Consider the following 17925-nt stretch of genomic DNA (forward strand, 5'->3'; position numbering starts at 1 on the left):
TCCCTCTTCACATTATGCTTCAGTTTGGGTTATGGTCACACACATCACAATTTCCTGATTCCGTGAACAAATTAAATCTTAAATGATTGCCAATATAGTCAATGCTTTTGGACTGCTTTGAGTAAGCCCATGAAAAAAAGCATTATTCTTCATTATTCATCTGCATTTGTGTCAATATGATTCACTGAAGTTAAATTCTCTTGATTCCTCCTACCTTACTTTTAATGAGTGGGTGGTCTTTATGTCTTATGACTTCACAAGACACGTAAAAAAAGCTCTGTCTCTACGGTATAATGGTGAGCAGTTAAATATTCTTAAAATGAGACAGAAGCTTTTTTGTGTATCTGCTCCTTCCGTTCTGACGTCGTTATACTGCAGCAAGTAAACACAAGAAAACAGACAAATTAAGAAAAGACCTTTATAAGTTTGACAACGCATGCACTGCAAACACACACAACACAACAAAATGTTTTACACATACTGCGTGATGTTCAACTGGCACTCTCTTCTACTGTCTTCCACTCTTTTTGTTTGTCACTTAAAAGGTACATTCTAAGTGATATAAGCCACATGCTGACTTTGTTTCTCTGATACTGTCCATTTGGCTTCCATTCAACAATTAGGAGGTTGTTTATGCCCCAGGACCCAAACACTTTACTGATTTGCTGACTGTGTAAAGGACGTTATTAAATTACTTAAGAATTTTTAATGACTGTTCTGTCTCTTCCTCTTGGTTTGTAATTTGTAATTCTGTATTAACACGTATACATTTGGAAAGGGAGGAAGTTGAGAGCAAGAAAGTGAAAGTGTTTGGAAACAGAAAGTCTTAGAAAGTGTGTGTGTCCCTGCTTCCCAGTTGATATTATTAGATAGATATTTGTAGAAATAGAAGGGGCACTGTAATTGAAAGATTGAGGAAATAGTGAAATGATAGTGAAAAAGATGAAGAAGTATAGGAGCATAGATAGAGCAGAAGAACAGTACAAAGACATTGCTATAAATTATTAGTAGCATTAGAAGTAGTGTTGTAAATGTGACAATCCGCATTTGAGCACAACTGTGAACAATGAGGGACCCATACTGAGCAATCGTCAATCTTTTAATGGAGAAATGAATACAGATTGCTACTACCTGAATATTCATTCACTTGTAACTTGTAACATATTCTGTCAGGCGAGCACCAATTTGTTGATCATGTGTTTTATACTAAACCAGACCCCTAGCATTCACATGGACGCTGTTTACTCAAAGTGGAGCTGGTCAGACAATAACTGCTAAGCCTTTCCAGGCCTATGGGCTCTACATGCATGACTCCAGCCTTGACCTCTGCACACAGTTGCACGTTTGACATTAAACCACAGTCACGCTGGTTAAAATTTTGATGTAAAAGGTATAATAGAAGGAAGAGGAGACAGTGAAAGAAAACAGGAATGAAAATTCAGTTTGATGTTTTTCTCCCAAAAACGTGTTGCTACATTATGCAGTTAATCTCATCTTGACATGATTACATTGTTTTTCTCCAGGCTGTGACCCAATACCAGTGGAATACTTGCGTTGGGGAGACCCTGAACCCATTGCTGCGGTTGTCTTTGCCTGCCTTGGCCTAATGGCCACATTCTTTGTCACTGCAGTCTTCATCAGGTAACAAATCTCGTATCCATTTGAAAAATATATATAATGATGTGCATCCCCTGTATTAACTTCTGTTTTGTGTTCTTACCTTCTTGATTTACATATTGTTGTACATGTGTTTCTGTACGTAATTAATAGTTTGAATGTGTGTGTCCAGGTTCCGGGACACCCCAGTAGTGAAATCTTCCAGCAGGGAGTTGTGTTACATTATACTGGCAGGAATCTGCCTGGGATACTTGTGTACCTTCAGTCTCATAGCAAAACCCCATGTCATCCACTGCTACCTCCAACGACTGGGAATAGGTCTGTCACCTGCCATGAGCTACTCTGCACTTGTCACCAAGGTAGGGGCTGAGTTAAGAATTTATAAAATACATATGCGATGCATGGTGCAGCAGTTGTGACAGGTGCAAGACAAAGGAAATTACTTCTAAAAGACGTGGAGTAACCTTGCTATTAGGCTTACTATATGCTAAACCATTGAACATAATTGCAGTGGAGAAATACAGAAAAACAGATGGCTAGAATACACAGTCATTATGTACAGTATTTACTGTATGTCCTGATGTTGTTTGGCATCTGACCCCAGACGAACCGTATTGCTCGGATCCTGGCAGGAAGCAAGAAGAAGATCTGTACGAAGAAACCTCGCTTCATGTCTGCCTGTGCTCAGCTCATCATTGCCTTCCTCCTCATACTACTACAGCTGGGCATAATTGTGGCGCTTTTCCTCATGGAGCCACCTGCGGTAAGCTGAGGGCTGTGAGTAGCTGTGATATGGGCAAACATAGGCGCAGACATACAGAAAAATTAGTTCAATTACAAGAATAAATTAGGGGCGAATTTAATCTCAATTTGTTTAATGTGTCGTAATTTCTGAAACAAAATATAATAACACAATACTATTGTGTAGACAAAGACATTTTGGTGGCTGCTAGACAAACCTTCTGTAAGGTTGTTAACACTGAATTCTTTGCCAATACTGAGCATCTAAAGTTTGCTGTGTAATAAATGAAATGTCAGTTAATTAACAATACTGCTTTTATCATTCACTTTTTAAACATCTCTGATGTTACATAATAATAGACAGATTCTTGGAAGAATCAATGAAAAGATGCTTGTAGCAGTACTTGTCACTCATTTTGAACTGCTGTCTGTCTCTTTCCCTACAGGTGATCCACGACTATCCCAGCATTCGCCAGGTCAACCTCATTTGCCACACAACTAATCTTGGAGTGGTTGCCCCACTAGGATACAATGGCCTGCTCATCCTCAGCTGCACCTTTTATGCCTTCAAGGTATTAGCTAGAGTCCATTTTCAAAAGGATTGAAATAACGCTTCAGTGTCATGCCACTGACTGTGTCTGATGCTGTTTTCTGGTTTACATACATCGCTCAAGGATAAACTGACTATACTGCAGTGCTCAAAGGTCCAAAATCCCTTTTTTGGCCATAACACAAGAACCATGCTCTACAAATGACACAATTATGCACAAATACATATAAGGATAAAAAGATTACATGATGAGCGTCTACATCCAAAAGATAAAAAGTAAATTTTACTGTGATTTAACATTAAATTGCTCTGCAAAAACATTGTTCTTAAAGTCTTCACTACATATATTATATGAGCCTGAACAGACACACAGTTGATGCAAACTTCAGCTTGACTGGTGAGGGAAGAATACAACTGTGATTATTGGTGTAAGTGCCTGACAACAAGCTGCTAAATGTGAGAAAAGTTGCATTTATAATTAGAAAATAATAACATTGAACCACTGTTCCTTTGCTGCTCTAAGATCTTGCTTTAAACACATTATAAAGTCTGTGTTTGCTTTGCTGTGGCCTGCAGTCATCAATTTTCTGTCGAGTGGAGAGCAGAATTGCAAAAAGAGACAAAAGCTGAAATATGGTGCACGTCAAGCAAATAAATGAACCTTGTTTATGAACACAGTAGCTGAGCCAACCATTAGAACTCTGGTGGTTTAGGGATATGAATGGTGAGGTCAGCAACAAAATTATACAAGAAGCCAGTGGGTTGACAGTGCATATTCATGTCTGCAGAGTTCTTTTTTTAAAAGCTAACATTGCCATCATTTAGTTTTATAAGTCATGTCACAATACACAGAAAGGTTCAACGATAAAGAAGTTACATTAATTAAAAAATTAAATGTCTGCTTATGCGTATCTTTCTCCCCCCCCCCCTCTCTCTTGCTCTCTTTGTCTTTTTAGACCCGCAACGTTCCAGCTAATTTCAATGAGGCTAAATACATTGCCTTTACCATGTACACCACATGTATTATCTGGCTGGCATTTGTACCCATCTACTTTGGCTCCAACTACAAAATTATCACCATGTGCTTCAGTGTCAGCCTCAGTGCCACTGTGGCTCTGTGCTGCATGTTTGTTCCCAAGGTAAGGGTTTACTCACACTTTTCAGTCTCCGTTTTAAGCCACCAAACATGAGTTGTTTTTTTCTGATTGCTTGTCAGGTGTTCATGAATAATGCATATTAGGAAAACTAAAACATATTGCAGTTTATTAATCTTCAGGTAAACACAATAACAGCACCAAAATTGTGATTTACTTTTCCTGTAACTGGTGGCATTTGTTTGAATATTTATTGTCACAAAGAAGCACTTATTCTAACTTCTGTATACATTTACTTAATCCTGGAAGTGTGTTGTCTTCTTTACTCCATGTTTTGCATACAACACAATTAGTTGATTATAGCTGATGATGGTGAGAGTATGTTATGTTTTTTTGTCATTAGTAACCCTGTCATTAGAACAGCAAAGCACAAGCAGCACTCCCAGTAAACACACTGTAATTAAAAGTTTGGTTTTGAAGAAATGGTTGGAAAGATTAAATTTTAACCAAAAGTCAGTGTTCATGGAAAAATGTTATCACACATCACAATTCCATTGCTTATAAACAGCTAAATATTCAAGTAGAAATCTTAAACAGTTCTTTTGAGAACTATATTTTTACTAGAGATTTACATAAAATATGAGTCCTCCTTTACTCTCTAGTAAAAAAAATTACAGTCCACTGTTTTGTGTGGTGAAATCTTTTTTTCATGGCTGTTAAACCATGTTTTAAATCACATACATACTGTTTGATTTCAGGTGTACATCATTCTGGCCAAACCAGAGCGTAATGTACGTAGTGCCTTTACCACTAGCACAGTGGTGCGCATGCATGTGGGCGACGGCAAATCGTCTTCAGCTGCCAGCCGTTCTTCTAGCCTGGTTAATCTGTGGAAACGCAGAGGCTCTACTGGAGAGACACTCAGGTATGCATGCTGTCTCACACCATCAGAGGAGGACATTTTGGCCAGTCCGCACTTCTTTACAAGGATGTTTACAGTTTACAGTTAGGTTGCAGTTATGAGTGGAGTTACGGTTGGAGTTGGGGCGCACTTAGCTGAGATGGGTTAGATTAGGGTTAGGGTATGGGGCTAGGTGATACAACAAGTCATTTCCAAGTCATAGTCCCCTCTAAGATAGCCATGTACATGTACTCTGTGTGTGTAGTAGGGTTAGGCATTTAGTTGAGATGGTTAGGGATAGGGTAAGGGGCTAGGGAATGCATTATGCCAATGAGTGTCCTCACAAAGACGGCCATACAATCATGTGTGTGTGTGTGTGTGTGTGCGCGCTTATTGGCCAGGTTAATGCCAGGTTACTCATCAGTTACAGTCCAAGGCATCATTTCTATAATGACTCCACTTTGAGACTATTTATGGTGTGTATGTGTTTGAGCCTTCTGGGAGATTGATTCTCTGAACTCCCTGTGGTCTGCTTGACTGGTCCTCTGACCTCAACCTGAACTGCAGACAATTGCCTAATGGAAACATGGCAAAGATGGAGAGGGATGAGAATGAACCGAGGAGGGGAGGATGAGGAGACGATTGGAAGAAAAATAAATATAGACGGAGAGAGAGATGACGAACAGAATTGATGGGGGGAAAAGAGAAGGAAAGGCTCAAGGAGCAGTGCAAAAAGACATAATTGCCTTCACACCCAGTTTAAGGCCACACAGAAGTCATCTATGGTGACAAAGAAATTTCAAAGACCACAAAGAAAGTGACACTTGAAGAGGGAGAAAAAAAGGGAGAAAAAAGATAAGAACACGTTTTTATTTGTCAGCAGGTTATTCCAGCTCACCCTGCTTGGCAAGCAAAATTTCAATCATGCTCTTATGAGAAATGTCAGGAGTGTTTCCATCTTTGCGCCTTTTATTCCTGTCTTCCTGTATCTCTTTTGGTCCTGTCGTCCTCTGTGGGAGGTAGTAATTGTCAGACCTGTCTGTCTCTTTGGTGTAGATCTGGAAGCTGTCATTTTGTAGCCAGTAATCTGGCAGACCAGAGGGAAATATTTGAAAGACAGAAATATTTGACAGATGTTTGAACCAAATGTTTGAAACACTGAGGAGTATTTGGTTTACCTTCACCACACATTAAGATCTGCCTATTAGCTAGATACAATACATGTATGACAGGATCAGTCAAGTACTTTTTTAGGAACCTCAACATGTTTCTTCCAGTACAGAATCTGTTTTTTCCAACGTACTCCAGTGCCTCTTCCTATGGGATTAAATAAGTTTATCATGGGACCATGTGTATGGACGTGCAAGTCTACATGTGCTGAATGTGGATCCACATTCTGTATGTGTAGGTGTGCATGTCTCCAGGGGTATTTTTTCAGAGAGTTTTTTTTCCTCCCCTGCCACCATGGTGTGAGGTTTAATCGTGAGTTTCACTACAGATTAATCACACTAATTAACCTGACAAAAGGATGGGGGTGGGTGGTGCAAGGGACAGAGCGCCATAAACGATGTGAAGCAGAGAAAAGTGGAAGAAAGAACATGACAGAGATAAATTAGGAGTAGACTGGTAAAAATAGGACAGAAAACTAAATTTTAATGAAATGACTCAAAGTGAAACCTCACACTGGTGTCCTGTGGGTGAGTCAAGGCCAGTCATAGATTTAAAAATTACTTTACTGTAGACCCCCTCCCTTCACAGTTTGTAAACGATGTGACTTTTTTTGAGGGGCGGGGCTTAACTAGATGCAAAGGATTGGAGTAATTGTCTCACACCAGTCCTTTCTTTCAATCGCCAAAGCCAAACCAAAGTGCTTTACGATTGGCACTGGCTGGTGTGTGATAAAACTTAAAGTTAGTGTTTTTGATTTTTTGGTTTTGGCACCAAAAATACAACAAGATGACATTTTCATAGTTGAAAATGACAGTGTTGTCCTCAAGTTCCCTCTGTTCTGCCTCCAGTTAACATTGTGACATCACAGTGACGTAGGTCATGAAAGGGTCTATAATATGCACTGCATGAAGTCTATAGGTAGAAGAAGTGAAGGAATTGGTATATTTGTTTTTTTAGTAAGACAGGCTCTTGTTAAACTAAAGTCTCTCACTCTTTGTTTTCTCTGTTTCCTTTCACTATTTTCATGTCCTGTAGTTCCAATGGTAAATCAGTGTCTTGGGCGCAGACCGAGCGCACCAGTACACGTGGCAACCACCTGTGGCAGCGGCTATCCTTTCACATCAAAAAGAAGGAGAACAATCAGACTGCTGTTATTAAGCCCTTCTCCAAAACCTCAGAGGAACGTTACTGTGGTGGTCCCGACTTGCCACCACACGTTCCTCTGCCCTCTCTACCGTCCATGTCATCCCTGCCCACTCATCCTGACAGTGTCACCGACAAGACTCTGTACGAGCTCTCTGAAGCAGAGGAACGTTATTCGATCACATACCGGCCACAGACGCCTTCGCCGATCAGCACCATCAGTCAGAGGATAGGAGCGGGCTTAGGGGAGGACCCTCAGATGGTCAGTATTCCAAAGTACCCGAGTAGCATTTGCAGTGGCGGCAGTGGAAGCAGCTGCGGACCTCCCAGCAGCGGCTCTGTTGTCACTGGGAGTGATGGTCGTTTAGTTATTGTGGACGATCAGCCAGGAGTGGCCCAGAGTACACTGATGGACCAGATCAGCTGCGTTGTGAACCGCTTCACTGCCAACATCTCTGAGTTGAACAACATGATGCTCTCAACCTCCCCAACGCACTCACATACACACAAACACACACCTCCGTCTCCTCATCCCCCTGACCCTTACCTGTTGCCCCGTGACCTCCAGATGCCGCCGACCCTCACCACCTACGCTGACGTCCAGCCACTCCCACCTGTTGAGTCAAGTTTTGGGAGCCGAGGTGGTTGCCCCATTCACTCGATCCCTCATTCCCCTTACCCCCTGCCTCCCCCCCATCCCCATTCCTCCCCTTCTCTCTCCCCAATGCGAGGAGGCCTGGTCACCTGCCTCACTGACTCACCACTGAGAAGGTCAGAGTTAGAAGAGGAGCTAATCGCTTTGACTCCTCCGTCACCTTTCCGCGACTCTCTGGCATCCAGCAGTGGCTCAGCTATGTCAGAGACAGGTCTTTGTCTCCCCCCAGTCCCCTCCCATCCTCCCCCCTCTCCCCCTTCACCCAGGTACAGCAGACTGACACTCAGAAATTACAGCCAGAGTTCGTCCTCGCTGTAAGGCAGAGATGATATGTAAAGAAAACACAGAAGTGAAGAGGAGCACTCAAAAACAACACAGGTCTTAAAGACACATACATCCCTGTGTGGAGTAAAAACCCGAAATAAGCAGTCGGAGAGGGGCTAGTGGGGAAAGACACCAGGCTGTGTTCATGTTTACATGTTTGCAGTGAGAAGAAAGTACAAAGAGCTTATTGAATCTTCTTAGTGCTGTCTCTGATGAATGAAGATGAAAACCTGCAGATACGGTCACTATAATGTTGAGGTGTTTTGGCGTCAGTGACGTCTGAAGGTCTAAGGCTTGTGTGTCTTTTAGGTTTGGGTAGTGGCCTTAAGGTAACTGGCTATTAACTAATTAGAGATTGTGAATGTGCGTGTGTTAAGTGTGTGTGAGTATTTTTGGTGTATCATAGTTGAGGAGAGGTGGTGGCAACATGATAGTAAAGAGTACTGATGAGGTAAGTCTCCTACAGCCTTTACACAGAGGCTACCAAGGGCACATATGTAATTGCTCATAGACACCCACACTTAAGAACAAGTGTGAGCACACCCATACAATATATAATGTAAGGGACAACAATGTAAATATATGAGAGGTTATGGATTTTTCTTTGTGATAAAATCCTACACGCTTCTGACAAAGTGCATTGCGTTAACAGTGTTAACATACTAAGACAGAACTTTCTGACGTCTTTTTATTTATTCATCTTTCTTACCATCTCAGTCCCTCTTTCTCTTGCAGATTTCTTTTATCCTGCCAGTACTGCAGTATTTTCTACTCTCCAGTTAGTTTTCTTCAGAAGTTTGAATGTATATTTTCTACATGATTCCTGAACCTGATGGGACCAAATTTTTGTAGCTTTCTGTCTGTAACTTGAGAAAGAGGGACAGGAGGGATTGACAAGACCAGGCCTCGTTTTACTATAAGCATCTTATTCATTAGTTATTCAGGTGGGCTATTGGCAGAAATCTAACCCCAGTGCTTATTGTTAGTGTGTGACATTTAACGGTGCATTTTGTAAGGCTTAGCTGGATCCCAGGCCTGACATTTTATCCGCACAATGTGCCAGCAGGACTAAGTCGCTCCGTTTCATCAAAGATGCTGCTTTGAATTGGATTAATAGGAATCACAGTCATCTCTAATGTTAGTGGGCGCAAATTGATAGATTCAAGCTGGGTGAACCTCCCACTCAGCCTGCATGAGCTTCATTTATTGGTGGCTTAAAAAAATAGTAAAGGAACAACAACCAAATATACGTTAACAACGATATTTAAATAGAGCACTTTGTAATGTGGAGTTTGTTTTATATTAATAAAACATTCTCATAATTCCCCCTGGGTAGACTGATGACTGACTTCCAGTGACTTCCAGACAAAATGCCAACAGCAAGAAAACATAGATGTAAAAATGACTGAGACCTCAAGTTGTATTGGATTAAAGGACCAGCGTGTATGATTTAGTGCCATCTAGTTCTGACGTTTGATTGCTACCAACTGAATACTTTCAAGTGTACAGGTGAATCTGCAATGAATGCCACTTAAATGTAAAAGTGTAGAAGACCTTCTTTATATCCACATTTGGTAAAGCTAATACTAAATTCCATTTCTTCTAATGGATCACTTTAAATCGTACACACTAGTCCTTTAAATAAAAGTCGCTTTAAAGGAAGATCTTGCTTCATGACTTGATTACTTTGGAAACTAGTTTCTCTCTAAAAGCTAAAATAGTCCTTAGACAATGATTTGGATTGATATTTGGATAAGCCTTTAAACAAAATGTACTTAAATGTGTCCACTTCTCAGAATAGTAGTGAGAGATAAAATGTGCAGAGGAATGTGTTCACAAAGATGCTTTTGAGAAATCGGGCCTCGGGTTTGTGGCAGTTACCTCCATAGTAAAAAACATCCAAGTCAGAAGGCTGTAATACACAACACCAACATTCTGTTATTTTATTATTCTGTATACATCCGTCACTACATTAAAGGTAAATATGGTTGTCATGACCTACTTATTTTCTGCAGCATGCGCATTCGTCTGCTGTGACAGCTGACTGATGCAGATGCTTCCCATCATCTGATCCTTTTGATTTTGTGCTCTGCAGTAGCCAGCAAGAACAAACTCAGACAAAGTGACTCTGTAAATAATAAGGGCATGCAAAGACAGTTCTGTTTTGTTTTAGATGAAAGTGGATTATTTACATATCGACAAAGGTTTAAAAAACAGAAAAAAAAATGTTTTGAGCTATGTTATATCATAAAGTACCAATGTGTGTTACGACTACAGAAACTGTGTTACTACTCTGAATGTGTGAGTGACCATTCCTATACAAATGTCTTGTAATTCAACAATATAATAATGATTAATATTAATATAAATATTGTGCCAAAGGGAGGGTCTAGCTTACTAGATAGTGGGTAAATACGCAGTTTCATAAAAAAAAGAAAATACGTAAATGTAAAACTGTTTCTATTGTTTTGGATATTTTCTATATAAATATTCCATATTTTCCAGTGTAAAAGCAATATTATCCATTCGTATTCAAGTGTGCATCTGGGTTTCTTAAAAAATCATAAAAAGTGGTTTACATTGTTTTGTTTTGTTTTTTGTTGTTGTTGTTTTTAATCAATCCTAATATCTCTGGATTACACTTAAACAAAGAGGATGGTTGGAAAATGAGACCTTTTTCTTGATGTTATGTCTAAATCTATATTTAACAAAAAGGATGTATTTAGTCATTTCTATTAGAAAAGAAGAGCCAATTTCCTACCTATGAAATTTTCAGCCTTCAATTCTAATCTTCGTACAGTCTCCAGTTTACTGATGACAGCTGCTGTGTTAGATAGTTAGGGAGATATGTTGTGCCATTATTTGATGTTTATTTATTTGCTTTTTTGTGGTGCGCAGGTAAATTAAGATGAAAATCAAGAGGGATTTCTTCAAACTAGTGTGTTTCAAAAAGTCAGAGAATAATCTTCTGCTTTGGTACCAGTGGAGTAAAAACTAACTCAAGCAACAACTGAGATAATTGCTCTGAGGCTTCAGTCTTTGAATAAAACTTTGTAGATAAAAATCATGCCACCAGTTGGTCATAATTGCCGACATAATTAGTGGCACATTTCATAGTGCTGTCAGTGCATCGTTACTGCTATATCTACTCATCTAATTTTAATAGTCTGGGCTCTGACCTCTTGTCCAGAACAAACCTGTTCTGCTGTTGAAATATTATTGAGGACTGACAGTGTTTGGAATGTGCTGAGTAACGAGGAGCTTGTTTCAGCATTTAAGCAGCACGTTATGAGCCCGCTGGGTGAAGCTCAGCAGTTGCTTGCTGCCTCTGCAGAAAATTATTGAATCATGGCACATCTCCTACTATCTCACTCTCTTTAAGGGCTTGGTTATTTGACATCATAATTAATTTACATCTTACACCAATGTCAGATGTTTATTGCAAAAGATTAGGATTTAGATCAGGTTAAAATGGTTATTCTGATTTGATGGGGACTACATTAGCATTGAATCAGGGCTGTATATTGTTTAAAAAAGAATTTAGGCATTGACTTGTAATCTAAACTTAACAAAGCATTTTTCACAAATGTGAAGTTATCTCTCCTTTATAAAAACATGAAAGATGCTACATTTGTATTGCAGCAGGACAAACTGAGAACTCTGCATTAATCTGCACTAATCTGCACTAATTCCTCCACACTTCAGCCCTCCCTCAAGGATCACTACTCACATTAATCTGTGTTGATCTCCGCTAAATGACATTTCCATCATGGTCCAGCCAAAACATGATAATGATGATGGTGATGTCTGCAAAATTCTTGCACTCCCCAATAGCAATGATGTCAAGCCAAAACGCTATTTATTTTTGTAAATGCACTCTAAAGAATTGAACTGATAATCCTGAAGCCCCAAAATACTTTTAATCCAGACATGTTCATCTGCTGATTGGGAAAAAAAGACATTTATTAAAGGTCATTTATTTCATGCCTTTTAAGTGAAAGTATGTAACCACTGGATATAAGGGTCGCTTTTATCTCTCTATCATTACAACCCATGTCAGATATGTGGAATCCTGGTGTTATGTCAGATCTTTCCATCCAACATTATTTATTTCTGCACTTGAAAGTCCCTGTTCAGAACATGCAAAAGCATTCTGAAGTGTTGTATGTGCGTTGGCAGGGAGAGCCGATAGAGAGTGGAACTGAGATCCAAACATGCTTTTTAATGCTACTCCCACTCTGCATCAGCCAGGACACATATTAATGCCAAGTGTGAAAGTGACAAACAGGAATTTCTGCAGTCAGTAAAAACATCAGTTTGGCTGGTTGGCTTGTTGGTGGAGTTGCTCATGTCGCCTTGCCTAATTATTAATTTGATTTGATATAGAAAAACCAAACTATGTTTACTGTGTAAACCCCACATCGACTGATGGCTGGACAGACCTGATGAAGTTAGTTTTGTGAGCCTGCTGTCCCAGGCTGTCACTTTATTATTATAATAATGTGTCATGATGAACACCTTACTGAGTAAACTTAGGCAGTTTTCACAGATTCTTTAATAATGTTAATGAACATAAATCACAAGATGCTAAAGCAAACCAAAGGGAGGGGTTGGGGACTTTGAGGCCAAGATCAACAGCTCCCTCTTCCCTCTGTGTTCTAAGAAGTAAATTCCTTGACATTTAGGGTAATTCTGCTATTTGTTTTTGTTTGCTTGCACAGTAGCCAACTGAAACAAGTAAAGGCCTCATTTGTAATTTGGTTTATTTAGGATGTGGGCTTGTTTCATTGCATGTAAAGCTGCAAACCACTAAAACCATTTTCTTAGAAGCTGTTTAAATAAATAATGTTGTAACTTAACTCACACCTAGTGTTGAGACAAACATATTCTGCTTATGAGTGAACCAAGTATCTCCAAATCAACAGGATGCACTGTCAGGATAAACTAAAGGCATTTAGACTCAAAACTGTGCTGTATAAATCATGTCTTAAAAATCACACAAATACAATTACAGTATTTTTGTAAGTTTGTGTGAACCTGCTGATTTGAACGTGGCTTTTTTATAACAGTAAAAACACAAGTGGTTTAATGTACTTTTCTCAGCCTATAGCGTTAGTGTGAACTATATAATGCAGAGGAGAGAGGAATGGGTATTGTGTAATAAAGAGTGAGGTTGTGTATTATGAAATAAGGGAAAAGTTTGTATATTTATTTACATGACTTTGAGATTTGTGAGACATCATTTATTAGTGTTTTGTATAGATTTTGTTTAGTGAAATAAACTTCTTCCATCTTTCTATTTGAGAATTAAACTGAAGACCAAAACTATATAAAATAAATAAAATAAAAAATAAATGAATGAATGAGTCAATTAATGTATTAATAATCCTTATATGCGGCCAAATAATATAAATGGCATTAAGTAGTAAAATATAAACATAAATTGATTTCTCCTTTTTAATTTGCACTACTTTCATAGTATTTCAATTTATTGAGTGATCCCCTTTTAAAATGTATTTGTTTGTGTATTATTTTCCCTTTCCATTTCCCCTATATTTATTTCCCCAAACTTATTTACATAGAGTACATCTTCACTTTTTATATTTCATTATTCAATTCTGCTTTATTCTGATCAGTATGCACATGTCTTTATTCTTCATTAGTCATGCAAACCTAATATTTACTGTATTTATTGGGTCATAAATGTATTTATTTTTAAATTTCTACAGTTCTGGTCCTCCACAACATAAAACCAATGAACCTTTGACTCAGAGGAGTGAGACACAGAGACACCAGTGTGGATAATTTCCTTGGTGTTTTCTAGATAACTGCTATGGACGCAAACACAAGCAAAATCCTCATTAATGTTTTACCATTACAGAGTTAGCGATAATGATAATAAGAGATGAATGTTACCTGTAGAAGTGATGTTTACCATCTAATTCCATCTGACCATCTAATTATAAGCAATAATTTAGTGTTATTCTGGAACACTAAGGATGATCTGAGCAGAAAATCATCTCACTTATTCCTGAAAAAGGCTGGTCATCTCCGTACAATTGAATACCCCACATCATGCTCCAGTCCCTTTACAACCCACATTTACTAAAACTTTAATTTAGATGAGCTCATGGAAATGGCTATTTTGGAACTAATTTTGATAAAAAAGGGAATGATGATGGGTTACAACGGAATGAAGAGCAGAAACTCTATATTTTATTTGTTATACTCTATATTTTAATTTTGTAAGTAAAGTATTTATTCATTCCAGGCATAAAATTACTATTACTGAATGATAAATGTCTATTAGTTATTCACCATATCCCCAGATTACAGTGTAGCTTTTGTTTCATCACAGCATTATTAACATAAGTTCCTTCACTCAGTGCCAACTTTCTCTCATCTTTTCATTTCACTTTGTCTTGTTTTTTTGTTTTTTTTTAGCAAATGTGAACTGAGCTGTGGTTACAGAGGCCCTACTGTACAAGGCCTCTGTAGTCTGTTAGCTGTATAACAGTACCAGTACCTTGAAGAAATGTTTCAACAATGAAACATTTTTTAAGAAAATACTGTTTGTCTACTCGTGTGGATGTTTGATTGTTAGTGAATTACTTTTTGTTTAAAATCTTTGTTGGTCTGTTTTTTTTTTGCTTTTTTCTTGATGTTCAGAACTATAGAATGTTGATGCTACATTATTGGCGTGATGGAAGATTTATATTTAGATATTTGATCATCTATTAATATTTTGACTCAGATTTGTAAAGTATCAAATATGAGATTATAAGTGGCTTTTTAGAGAGGGCTCGGTGAGGTGAGGAGATTAGACTATAAACAGGTTTTGTAACTTTATTACTGACCGTGCCCACACGGTATCTGTAGACTAGACTCAGACAAGGGATTGTGAAACTGGCTTGCACATACTTCATGCTTACACAGGTTTTTTTTGGCAATTCACAACATACCTGAAGCAGATTTGGCCATAAATGAATTCTTCTCATCTCCCAATTAAGCCACCTTTATCCCTGTTTGAAAATGGCCCCTGGTTGTTGCCATGACGGTCCTTCTCTACACTAATCTGTGGCCACTGGGAACAGTAAAGTGGAAATAGGCTGGGGACAGTCATATGATGGGTACTTTTAAATTAACAGAGGACAATAAACAAAGAGTCAGGAGCAAAGGTTCATACTTTGTGGATATGTTTTTCTGTTGTTGCTGCAATGAAAAACACATTTAACATTTTATGATCCCAGTTTAAACCACCCACCCCAGGTTGCTCTGCGTCTTCTGTCCTTCTGGCATCTATTTTGTAGATCTCTCCCTATAGTGAAGCAGGGGAATCTGATGGGGAAAAGAGCAGATGCATTAATTGGATTGGAGAAGAATTGCAAGTCTACAGAAGTCTGTGTATAAGCAAGAACAGTGAGCACTTAAACAAGCATGAGGCATATGAATATTGCTCCACATCCACATCTGTGATTTTCTGACCGTGTTAAGAAAGAGAACACATGAATTCCATCTTTTGTTGAACTAAATGTTCTGCTGCTAAAGGACTTGAGGGGTAGATATTTAAAAGTCATCATAAGTTGACTCAATGCAGTACAATGCTCAGAGATGCCTAGTTTAAAGTTCCAGAGTATTATTCACAACACATTTACACCTGTGAATAATTACATCAGTGGAACGCAATACCATTATTGTACGGACCCTATACAACAATGCAGAGGTGTTAGACTGGAGATGGGATATATGTGTGTCTGTGAGGGGAATCTAACAAATAATAATAGAAAAAAAAGTTTTATTTTTGTTCTGTTTTTGCCATTAATAATTATTCTGTAAGTGAACAACAAAATACCTTTGAATCATTATTGAAATCATTATTAAAAAATGCTATCCTCGACTTCCCTGTTTTTTCATATTTTTTCTTTTTCAGTTTTAAGTCTTTGTAGCTGGAAAAAATAACAGTACCTGTGTTGGATCATTGTATACCTACTTGATAGAGCTCACACAGCCATAGACTTGTGAAGGTCTCATACCATTTATGCATATGCAACACGATTAAATTTAAATCACAGCAGCCATTCTCATCAGTTCTAAAGAAAGAAAGAAAGGTTGTTCACACATTCTGGTCTTCCAGTCATTCCAGTCTTGCCTGCTCATATTGCATTTAGTAGCTGGACAATCTCCCAGTTTTATCGCCCACAGTAAATAGCTGAGCAATCTGTGAGTCTCCAGTCTACATGTTGAACCCAGTCAGTGGAAGCTGTTAGACAGCACCTTAACCCTATCTGTGATATTTTCATCCCCTTCTCCCCATCTCCTTCAGTATCCCATAGCAGCTGGTAGCGGAGTGACACCAGCCCCCAAAAAGCATTCCATTCATTTCACTGAAGACACATAGGTCAGCACAATGAAATCAGCCTTTCATTATCTCTCCTCATCCACTCCAGATCTTCCCAATTCACCCAATGCAGATGCAATGTGTGCAACACTTTCATGTTCTCTGCTCCATCATTAATAGGTTTATTCAGGTACTGCGGCTGCATCAACATGTTGTGTGTGTTTAAATTAATTGCATTTCATGGTGAACATGCACCTCCAGACTCCGGCCACAGGAGTGTGAAATTGAGGAACAGTGGCTGGAACGTGCTGAGAAGAAGTAGAAGTTGTTAGGAGGGTGCTTAGTGTGTCAGGGTGCTGGAAGGTTACTGTGTGTGGGAATATATATTATCTATATGTATACGTGGGCAAGAACACAGTATGGACTAGGATGATGGAAACATTCCTGCTGTTTGGTGTGGAATAAAATGTGTAAGTGTATGCTGAGGTAACTAACCGTGAAGTTAATTTAAATGGGAAAGGTGTAACATCAATGCCATGGGGATGAAGTGGCGAACCCTTCTCTGTGATGGAGAATCTCCACCTACACACAGCAAGTAAAACAGAAAAAAAGGCTACTGCTAAGAGATGGCATTAGATATGTTCAGTTAAACCCCTTAGCTGTTCAAATGATCATAAAGTTATGATAAACAACAGGAACATGTCAAAGGACTCAAATTTAGTCTCATAGCAGCTTCATACTCAAACAGTGTGGATTGAAGCAAATTGTTTCATAAATTACTATTATTACTTGAACTCTTTGCAGTACTTCACTCCAAGCTTGTATTGGCATTAATGCAGTATTAAGTTCTTCTAAAAACATGGTTGACTGTGACCGCTTTTACATGTAGGGAGTGTGGGGAGTAACAGCAACAGAACGACCGATGAGGGAAGAGAAACCAAAAACACATGAAGTAGCAGTAGAAAAAAAAGATGGAGGGAGAGCGGAAGAGAAGCAAGCAGGGAACACACTTGTGGGTGCCAATATAGCAGAACTGAAAGTCATTTCAGTTTTAATTTCCTGCCAGTGGAAGCAAGAACAATATCAAGATTGAAACACTATTTTCAATGAGTCACTCTAGGAGGGGGCTTAGTGGGTTCAGCTGTTAACATTCCCCACATCATCCCTCTATCTCCATGCTCTCTGCTCCACTGTTTGCGTTATTGCATAGGCGCACATGCTCACAGTCACATTAATACTTACACATAGACACAAACTCACACACAGCTCCACACAAACACACTGTAATGGCACTAATGAGACTGCATGACTAATACCTCTTCAGTCCCTTCTTCAGATGAGTGCTTATTATGGTCTGTCAAGGAGATGAGTCAGTCTATGTCATGGTTACCA

At 38.9% G+C, this 17925-nt stretch overlaps 1 protein-coding gene across 2 annotated transcripts in view; it reads left to right on the forward strand.

The window, feature by feature from the left end:
• grm5b (glutamate receptor, metabotropic 5b) overlaps positions 1–16092 on the forward strand; it is a 61523-nt gene extending 45431 nt beyond the window's left edge. For both annotated transcript variants that reach the window (XM_047593217.1, XM_047593218.1), the window contains exons 12-18: positions 1524–1641; positions 1790–1976; positions 2222–2380; positions 2805–2930; positions 3865–4047; positions 4761–4927; positions 7109–16092. In XM_047593217.1, the coding sequence (XP_047449173.1) occupies positions 1524–1641; positions 1790–1976; positions 2222–2380; positions 2805–2930; positions 3865–4047; positions 4761–4927; positions 7109–8189 (2021 nt within the window). In that variant the 3' untranslated portion in view covers positions 8190–16092. The remainder of the gene's footprint in view (positions 1–1523; positions 1642–1789; positions 1977–2221; positions 2381–2804; positions 2931–3864; positions 4048–4760; positions 4928–7108) is intronic.
• The last annotated feature ends 1833 nt before the right edge of the window (positions 16093–17925 follow it).

Source organism: Mugil cephalus, chromosome 9, assembly GCF_022458985.1.
Source record: "Mugil cephalus isolate CIBA_MC_2020 chromosome 9, CIBA_Mcephalus_1.1, whole genome shotgun sequence".
Taxonomy (NCBI): Eukaryota; Metazoa; Chordata; class Actinopteri; order Mugiliformes; family Mugilidae; genus Mugil; species Mugil cephalus.